The sequence below is a fragment of the Cottoperca gobio genome, chromosome 6 (assembly GCF_900634415.1).
Source record: "Cottoperca gobio chromosome 6, fCotGob3.1, whole genome shotgun sequence".
NCBI classification, from domain to species: domain Eukaryota; kingdom Metazoa; phylum Chordata; class Actinopteri; order Perciformes; family Bovichtidae; genus Cottoperca; species Cottoperca gobio.
This window is the reverse complement of record NC_041360.1, coordinates 18,117,488-18,127,014: the sequence shown is the minus strand read 5'-3', so window position 1 is coordinate 18,127,014 and position 9,527 is coordinate 18,117,488. Positions and strand designations below refer to the sequence as shown.

General features: G+C 39.6%; 1 protein-coding gene across 1 annotated transcript; it reads right to left on the bottom strand.

Annotated features, from left to right (window-relative positions):
* Positions 1 to 3,000: 3,000 nt before the first annotated feature.
* On the bottom strand, positions 3,001 to 9,494 carry saal1 (serum amyloid A-like 1). The gene is made up of 14 exons (XM_029433824.1): positions 9,337 to 9,494; positions 8,397 to 8,596; positions 8,068 to 8,169; positions 6,489 to 6,572; positions 6,322 to 6,401; positions 6,171 to 6,230; positions 5,972 to 6,087; positions 5,530 to 5,698; positions 5,005 to 5,087; positions 4,683 to 4,868; positions 4,177 to 4,334; positions 3,940 to 4,032; positions 3,303 to 3,356; positions 3,001 to 3,229 (listed from the first exon to the last, which is right to left on the bottom strand). The coding sequence occupies exons 1-14, from the start codon at positions 9,338 to 9,340 to the stop codon at positions 3,161 to 3,163; spliced, it is 1,458 nt and encodes a 485-aa protein (XP_029289684.1). The 5' UTR covers positions 9,341 to 9,494; the 3' UTR covers positions 3,001 to 3,160.
* Between the last annotated feature and the right edge of the window lie 33 nt (positions 9,495 to 9,527).

The following is a 9,527-nucleotide window of genomic DNA, read 5'->3' as shown; positions in this document are numbered from 1 at the left end:
CAAAAATAAAGTCAGTTTTACCCAGAAGTTCTTTTTAAAAAGCAAATACATGAATTTACGCAGTATAATTGTTTTGTTTTTTCCTGCTTTCGCATAATTTAGCTTACAAACGTAATAATATAATAACTAAAGGATATAATGTAATGCCTCTATGCATAAACTGGTTGATGTACATGTGTCTGGATGAATTAAAACATAAATGTACATTCATGCTTACAAATATTGCATCACACTTATGTCTGTTGCTGTTGCTGTTGTTGTTGTTGTTGTCCTGCATTGTAGCACCTTGAGATTACTTTTATCTTGGAAAGGCTCTTTACAAATAAAATGTATTATTATTATTACACTCACTGAAAAACTAAAATATTTAAAAGTATAATTAGTTAGTTTTTTATTGATTTCAGGATAAATCTGCCTAATATCTCAGATTATATTTGTTGATATATAACCTTTCTACTTCGGCATAAACGAGGTTGTGTTGGTGACAATGTGGGAAAAATGTTGCACTGCCATTGACAAAGGTTGTACATTGTGTATCGCATCCTTCCTGTCTGGTTTATCATTACAGCATAACATAAGGTGGTTGAAGAAGCAGAACAGGAAGTTAAGGTAAATGCAAACACCGACGTCACAGCATCACTTTTTGCGAGCAGGAAACGTCAGTCTTTGATATTCAGATATCACGAAGGGGAAAGTTTCATTGTGATTCTGTTGACAAGAGATAGAAAGCCAGGGAAACTCAGGATATGAGCTGAAGGGGGCTTTGATTGCACCCAATAGCATCATGTGTCTTTATTAACACGCCTTGACCAGGTGGTTGTGAATAGGCCGGGCCTTGGAATCAAAGGAGAGGGAACGTGGCGCTGCACACGAATTCTTCATCCCTTCATTATCCCTGCTGCTCGCCCAGCAACAGGTATCACACCAATGTCCGGGTCATTTCACACACTCAAGAGGACATAACTTGCATGATTCATCCTTGACAAAATAAAGCATTAATTGGATATTTTTATCATCCTGGATAGGTCAGGCCACATCTGACGCAAGAAGAATACTTTCTGGTTATGTTGAAAAAATTATAGAAGTAAAATAGTGCAATAAAAACAGTGCATTATGGTGCAAGTAAAAAGCAGGAATAAGAAAAATAAATACATAGAATAATGTTTAATAATGTTTTGTTGTCAATACTTTGTAAAATGTTCAAAATCAAAATATCAACTTCATGGGTATGTCATGTGAACATTAGGGTTATATTCTACCCAGGTTACATAAAGACTTGTACCAGATAAAAATAGAACGCATTTCTCCGTAGGGCAAAATGTCAGGTCATTTAAAAGAACAGCGAGTTGTGTGGGCTGAGGTAAACAGAAAAATAAGTAACTGACATCCCGCATCAGCATCAGCCAGGCATGAGATGCCTCAGTGCCTCTTAATGTGAATAAAGCACTGTGTTTTGTGCATGGAGTCAGATCATGTCAAGCTGCTGTGAATACTCTGACTGACAATGAAGTTTGGCAGGGCAGCATGAAACATCCGGGCTTCACCCTGATCTCTGTGACATGACACGCCCGGGAGCGAGGCCTGAAGGCAGAGCACACAACAAAGTGCAAGTCACTGGCCCCGAGCAATCTTGAAAGGCCAAGCATGATGACATCTACATCATTCTAGCCATTTACAGCACAAACAGGACATGACTCGCAGATCAAGGCACCGGACACCTATGTGCATCACAAGTCTAGTCAAGGTTCAGATCGTGTCTCGATAGCAGGAATAAAAAGACAGGGGGGTTTTTCCCATAGGGTGATCGCTCTCATGCACTCTGACCATCTCAGGATTTCCATTAGAAAGAGTGTTCTACATATCAATCCAAGCTTTAATTAAAAAGCTGCTATATTCAGAGCCTTCGTAGGCTTGCTGGAAATGGCCATGAGTGGGAGAAACGGTGCATTTGGAAACCAAATGAGATCGTTGTTGCCAGGCTCGAGCCTTTCATCTAGTTTTATTGTCGTTACCGAGTGACTGTCACCCTCTGGTAAACACTTGATGTGTCATCAGCATTAGTACCATTACTCATATGCTTGGAAAAGTGACTCAATACAAGGTCAATGCATTTTCATCTTATATAGAAATGTATATTATCCTCGTAAAAAAAAAAACAGGAACAAATAATAATACACTGTGATGGATGCTTCGCTGATCTTCCGTTAAAAATGGCATTTATGCCGAGCAGCAGTGAAGACTGATACGGTGCATGTCTGACAGGAACACACGTTGATGAGAACAGCCAAAATAAATGTAATTATCAAAAAGATTATGAATACAAAGTATTTACAACTGTAATATGTTAATTGTACCAGAGTCTTGTATATTACCAGGAAAAGAAAAGGGTTACATGTAAATCTTTAGATGCCAAGTTGTGCTATTCGTACAGGACGCTCTGAAAATGTACACAATATATGACGTAGATCTTCTCATACACCAGTAAAGCTATATTGTATATGGGATTGTGCATTAGTGAGAGAAAGATAGAGATAGAAGTCCTGGTTCGTTTTGATTCAACAATCTCTCGGACTCCTGTTTCGTTAAAGAGGGGACAGAAGAGGTGCTTCTTAGGTTAGATAATATTACAGCCTCCAGAATTATTTTTGCTTAATTGACAGTTCAAGTTCCAGATTGAAAGACTCAGTGAGATTGAAAGAGTAGATGCAGATGGAGATTGTATCCGAGTCTATAAATCCTTGGATCTTTTTTGGGCCCATTTTAAGATCACTGGAGTTTTGTTTGTTTAGATTTTAACCAAAGCCATAAATAATCCCATGACATGTTTCCTTTTCATTTTATTGTGGACTGAATCTATCACCTCTGTATGAGCTTCTTATTTTTATTTATTGAACTTATCTTTTAATTTCCTGAAATGATATAAAGGCTTTGTAGCAGCTTTGTGATGAGCCTTTGTTTAATGCTTTTTGTCAGTGAGGGACTTATCTGCTGAGAGGATGATTCAGTAAAGGGTTTTTATTAAAAGAAAAGTCAATTATTTCATACAAAAATAGCTTTCACAGAACAATAGAAAACATTGAACAGAAACACAATTGAATTTTGCAAAAAAAAAAAGTCTTTGTCACACTGTCCGCCACTCGTGATAGTGTGACATCCTCGTTTAGTCTTTCCAATGGAAATCCAAAAAGTACGACCTGGAGCAGGATCTTTGGAGGGGAAATAGATGCCGCTATAAAAAGCAGCGGTGAGTCTGGATGAGTGCTGAACACTGATCTGCCTCAGACAGGAAACTGTTTCCTCACCATGTCTGCCATTTGGGGATCAGTCTCTGACAGCATGGACTGCAGGTGCTGAAACTGCACAAGAGGAAGAAGGGCGGGGTGGAAACATAAGGTTTATTTTCCACTGGAGCTGGTGGTGTATAGCAGCAGTCCATCACACCTCTTAACTTGACACAAGCGCTGCAATAAATCCGTAACCCTTTTGTGAAACAACGGCAACACGAGCAGCTGTTTGCACAGGATTAGGCCATTAGAGAGAAGAGGTATATTTAACTTAATCAATAAACCCATTTGTCACGGAGGCACATTTTTAAAACCTGTGTAAGATTTTAAAATAGCTTATTTTGTTTGAAGAAAAAAAGAATATTCCATTATAAAAATATTTAAGAAGCTGTAAACAAACATCTGATCTTTGTACCTAATAAATAATTGTAGAATATACCATTTCCTGTCAGTTAAGATTATAAAACATAAGATTAAAAGACAAAGAGAAATGTATAATTTGATATTACATGAGACAATTAAACTGTTAATGTGGGAACTAGGATTTTACAATGAACCTTTATTTAAAAGTAAAAAGTAAAACAGGGCGATTCTAGTTCCTCTAAACTAAAACATATCTGATTACACTTTAAGCATTTTTACAAAAAGCACTTACTGAAGTCTTAAAGTTGGGAAGTAAACTGCCCGCAGCTGTGAGAGCAGTCTTCTCTGTCAGGTAGCCTTTCGTCACCAAATCTGCCACGGTGTCCTACAAAGCACAAACAAATAGAATAAACACTTTGCTTCATTGACCTTTCAAAGAGAAAGAAAGCTCTGGTTCACATTGCTTTGCATTTAAGAATCTCAGTTAATAATCTTATCAAACAGGAGAGCGTCCCTTTGGATTTATTACCTTGGGAATCTGAATGCAGATGTCAGCTAGAAACTCAGCCGTGATCTCTGCCAGAGTCTGGAGCTGATCATCTTTTCTGTCTTCTTTGCTGGTACCGTCATCTTTGCCCTCACTGTGGTACTGAAGCACCCGCAAAATGGTTCCAATTAGAGGAATACCTGGAGGCAAAAGGCATTCATAGAAAACAAATCAAATTATTATGTTTTTGGCCTTTTTACCTTTTATAGATAGAGACGACAAATAGATTGGAAAGAGGGAGAGTGCCGGGATGACGTGCAGAAAAGGACCACTGGTTGGATTCAGACCCGGCCTCAGAACATGGGGCAACACATCACATTTTTAATAAGAACTAGACACATTAAAAATGTAAATGGGGGATATCCTCATACCCTTATATTTGTTTTTTTCCTGCATAACGCGACCATTTATAAAAAAAATGCCTTGCTCCAAGAAGTACATGCATTAAAAAGGCAGATCTCAGGGTTATCATTCTGTTATAAACTTACTTGTGTCACTTCTGCTGCACCACTGATCCTGGCATCTATACAGAGCCTGCAGCACAGCAAAGGCCTGAACCAAAATGCTCTTTTGCTCTTGCAGGACAACAGGAAGATCAGTTGGCTGGCAGAGATCCTCACACACAACGCCAGAGACAAAGTCCCACACTGCTTTGCCAGGTCCATCAGGGGCAACTAGAACACACAATTAAATTAAACAACGTCTCGTCTGTTGAGATTACTATAGTCTTCTTCTGAGTCTATGGTAAACACTTCTGTAGCAATGTGCCGACAGCTGAATCGAAATATAATCTGCGTTGATCGCTCTTACCAAAAGTCTGAATGCCCTCGACTATGGTGGTGAGGAGTTGGAGGGCGTGGAGGTAAACCTCTAAGCCATTCGGACTCTCTGACCTGTGAACGCAATTTAATACTGTTGAATACTAAGCGTCATCTAAATCATCAAGTATTTAGTTTCAACTCTGCTATATCAGGCCAACAATAAATAAGTGTGTGTGTGTGGGAAATAATTACTAATGGTAAGCCAAACCCATGTTGCCTTTGTATTTGTTAGTATGTCCAGATTGTCTACAGGTGTATGCACAAATGTGTGAATAAAGGGGAAAATAATACAATTAATATCAACAGATATACCCATGCATTGCATCAACTAAATATAGGTAAACAAATGTGAATAAAGAGCAACTGAGGGCATTTAATCACAACTCAAGTAATTGTTAAATGAGGTTTTGGCCACAGTTCAGAGACTATAAACTGCAGCTTTAACATCCAACTCCAGATGTTTTCTATAGAAAACATTTCAACTCCAATTGAAAGTAAATATAATCATTCTCACCGAAGCTGCTTGGCTGCCTCGAGAAGACATGATGCCACATCCAGCTGACTCTCACCATCCTCATCCTCCTTCTCCTCACCTGGTTGATCTATGATCCAACTCTTCATCAGCTCTTCGTCAAGGTCAAACAGTTTATCAACCAGCTCTCCAACCTTCTCAAGCAGGTCAGCTGTAAAACACACAGGGTATTATGTTTGAAAACAAACAAAAGTTATGTTTACATTTAGTGTTAAATCACCAAAAAGGCATTGGGAGTATCCTCGAGCTCTGACAAATGTCTTGAATGCATTTCTCACGTCAGAAATCAAAGGGAATCTTTAAGGTAAATAGCTTACAGGGACTTTGACTTAAAGTAAATCATCTTAGTATGTCAAACTGATGTTTCTCTAAACAAGTAACACTTCATGAGCTTATTAAAAAGGAATGAGTTGAAGCAAGGTACTGTTGGTGGAACTGCACATGATGAAAAGGAGGTTGGAGCGCACAGACGTCTGCTGACGTATTCGCTGGAGCCACAGGGAACAGACGTCTTTCTGAGAGACACAGGTCAGCAGCAATCTGAAAACACATTCAGAAAAGGTGAACCCTTCTCTCTCTCGGTCTTACCGTCTCACACGTTTGCAGAGAAATGCAAATGTCACCTGCTTGTTTCCAGAAGTGTCGGAGGATCTGTATCTCCAAGAAGAAGCAACAGCACAGCACTGTGGACACACGGGGAGCTGCATTATTTGAAATGAATCACAATAGTGTACAAAATGTATTACAAAATTACAGATGATGACTTTTACCCACCCTAAGTCTTCATTTCTGCTAAGAGTCAGACAAGTGCCAGGAAAACAAGCGATGTTCCCAAGGATTCCCACACAAATTTCCTAGAGACACACACAGCACAATTAAATAAATAACATAGGATTATATTTTTGGCACAGAATGCATGAACTGGAAATGATTTCACTCACTGTGAGACGTGGACAACGAGATTTGGCGATCACCCCAAGGAGGATATCTGTAGCTTTGAATTCCTGCAGAAAACCAGCCACATCCTACACACAGTTGACACAATGACACAGTCATTAGTAAATATTTAAACGTGACATTGCGAAGTTCACTTCTAACATCAACATGCACGTAGCTAAACCCTATCCTTCATGATGGGAATCATGTTACGTTTTCACTGAAGCTTTAGGGAAGTGTTGATTCAACTTCATGGTCATTTTGGAGGACGTAGTTTGTGGTGAATTGTTTTGCGCTACACTGAGAGATGTTCCAATAGTTTTGTCCACCACATTTATATCAATGAGGGGTTGGCGACACCACAACACCTGTCAGTATAGATCGTGTGCATGTTACGTCACGCTTACGTCCCAACCCGTAAATCAGCCATGTTGACTCGTGACCCAGAGAAACGCTTCTTTAGATTTCCTACAATCATCAAAAACAACGATCCACAAAAGAGGGATGAATTACTGTCTACTGAACGCTGTAAGCTGGTTGAGCAACATGACTCGTGAGGACTTAACAGAAGAAAAAGCACAATTCACCCGTGTGTGTGTGTGGCGTCCACTTTATATCTGGTAAGAGCTCATGCTAAAGCTATGTTTTCAATGTTTACGTTAAACATTTGTGCTTATGATATACCCGAACACTGTAAGACCTCACCTCACTCACAAACCACGGCTTGAGCGGTGTATCTCCAGCTCTTTGAGGGTGATGTACACGGTCATGGACGAGCACCCTGTCATCTTTCAGTGGTTTGGTAAGAAGACTACCAATCCAGCCAGAAACAAAGACATTATAAGCATCTAAGCTCTTGTATGCCTTCATTTGTGCGTTGGTTGCCCACGACGTTTGTAGCACAAGGTAGTTCACAATATCCGGATATTCAAATCGGCGGTAATGAATCTAAATCCTCAATATAATCCGACGGCTTTAGCGTGTACAGGTCACGGCCGCAAATTTGGACTTTTTCCTCTGAATCTTGCCTTTGCAGAGAGTCAACATACTTTGAAGAAGTTGGAGTTGTATTGCTGTTGTTGTTCGCTTTAGACGCCATTGTTGATTTGTTATCCAACCAACATGGAGTCGCACGCATACGTCACACAGTTTTGTCACGTGTTTGCACACTACCTATAATGCAATACAGTGGCACCACAAACCACATCCTACAATGATCATAAAACTGAATAAACAGCTCTCTAAAAATGTGTCATCAGAAACGGAACATTATTGCCTCCGTGAAGGAGAATTTATTGCACTGTTTAGGTAGCTCAAATAAACTGGTAATGCTATATGAATGGTAGACACAAAGACACCAGAAGCATATTTAATATTTTGTGGTACATATCGTGAATTCACAGAATGTAGTACTACTTCTGTTGCCTACATCATGCTGAGTTTAATGCCACTGACTAAACTGCAAAATAAGTTACCATTGTGAATACCACACTTTAAAAAAGGGAAAAGACAGCAGAACAGGGTGGCAAATAAAACCCTAAGTCAAAGAATGTAATGTGGATGGGACAGATAGAAAAACTCTACCTTATCCATTGCCATATCCCAGACTCTACATAGAGCTTCCTCATCATCATCGGGGAGCTGCATCTGACCTACAGAGTCCACCTCCGAATGCTCTGTGACCATCTGCAACACATGACCGTTTACAAACATCAGGAGTGTTAGCTATATTGGACAGTGTGTCATTCCAACTGACTTATTCTGCCTGATCAGAAAACGCTTTTGTTAAATAGGTCATGAAAATAAAAGCAGCTTAAAGTCACTTCCTGATCTCCAGTACACATGAGAGTCAAACAGTGCTTACTGCATATGTCATGCCTCAAACTTGGCATAAGCAGTAACAGCCAACCTACATGGATGAGACGAGTCAGGGTGCTGAAAAGCCAGTGCTTGCTGTAAACAGTGTCTCCAATGGCATCCACATCCCCGTCCTCCTCTCCATCGGCTGCGTCTGGGGGTGGTGATGGGTTACGGTCCATGACAGGAGACTGCAATTCAGTTGGAGATGAGGATCTCTCAGTCTCCACTTCCTCAGCACCATCAACACTATAGTCTGGGGGGAAAACAAAAACAAGCAGTGGATTAGAGCTGAGTGATATGACCATACCATGAGGTGATAGAGATTAGACATTTTGTTTCGACACAGCTCAGATGGTATTAAACCATCAATAAGAAGGACTGCTTTATGGATCAATGTCATGTTCACTGGACTAGCAGCCAGTTTATTATGTACACCTAGCTAAACAAATAACTAGTGCAGACTACTAGAACAGCCCTGAAATAAATCCTGCCTTCATCAAGATGACATAATATTAAAGTTTTTATTCAACTTCATTGTCATCTTAGAGAGGCTGTAGTTTGTGGTGGTGTTGAATTGTATCGCGTTATATTGATATGTATTAGTATTCTGTCCACTTTACTTTACAGTATACCAATAAAGGTCAACGAAACAGAAGAAACACCTTAACAGCAAGCTGTACCTGTAAAATGTGAACTCGGTGTAGCTTTCTACAAACTGTATCTTGACATAAACGTTATCCAGAACAATGAGATTGGCTAAAAGAAAGAGATCAATCATTTTAGCATTCATTTTTGGCTTTTAGTATCTTTCAACAGACTCGACTGTATGACTTCAGCTGATTATATTAAACATCCTCCGTTAGCTAGCGTGAAAAGCATCCATGAAAGCAAACTTTGCACAAGTTCGTCCATTCGACGTTTAACGTAACTATTTAGCTAGCGGATGCAAATTTAATCTAACGTCATACAAACACTTCTCACATGTCAACTCACCCATATTGACCGCTCTTTACAATCGTACCTAGTAGCTGGTAAATATTAAATGCAATATCATGTCATGTTTTTAATGTGTTACAGTTTCCAGACGACATTTCAAACAGCCTCCATTTAGTACAAGCAACTTGATGCGCATGCGCGGATGTTGTAGACACTGCGCAGCTTTCTTCTTCTGTGGTAGAGCAGCT

Bases quoted from the DNA above. Each gene is read 5' to 3' on its own strand.
- saal1 (XM_029433824.1), bottom strand. The intron at 6,231-6,321 runs GTGGGTAAAAGT...GTGTGTCCACAG, and splicing joins AGCAGAAATGAAGACTTAGG to TGCTGTGCTGTTGCTTCTTC. The intron at 3,230-3,302 runs GTGAGGAAACAG...TGCTTTTTATAG, and splicing joins ATCCCCAAATGGCAGACATG to CGGCATCTATTTCCCCTCCA.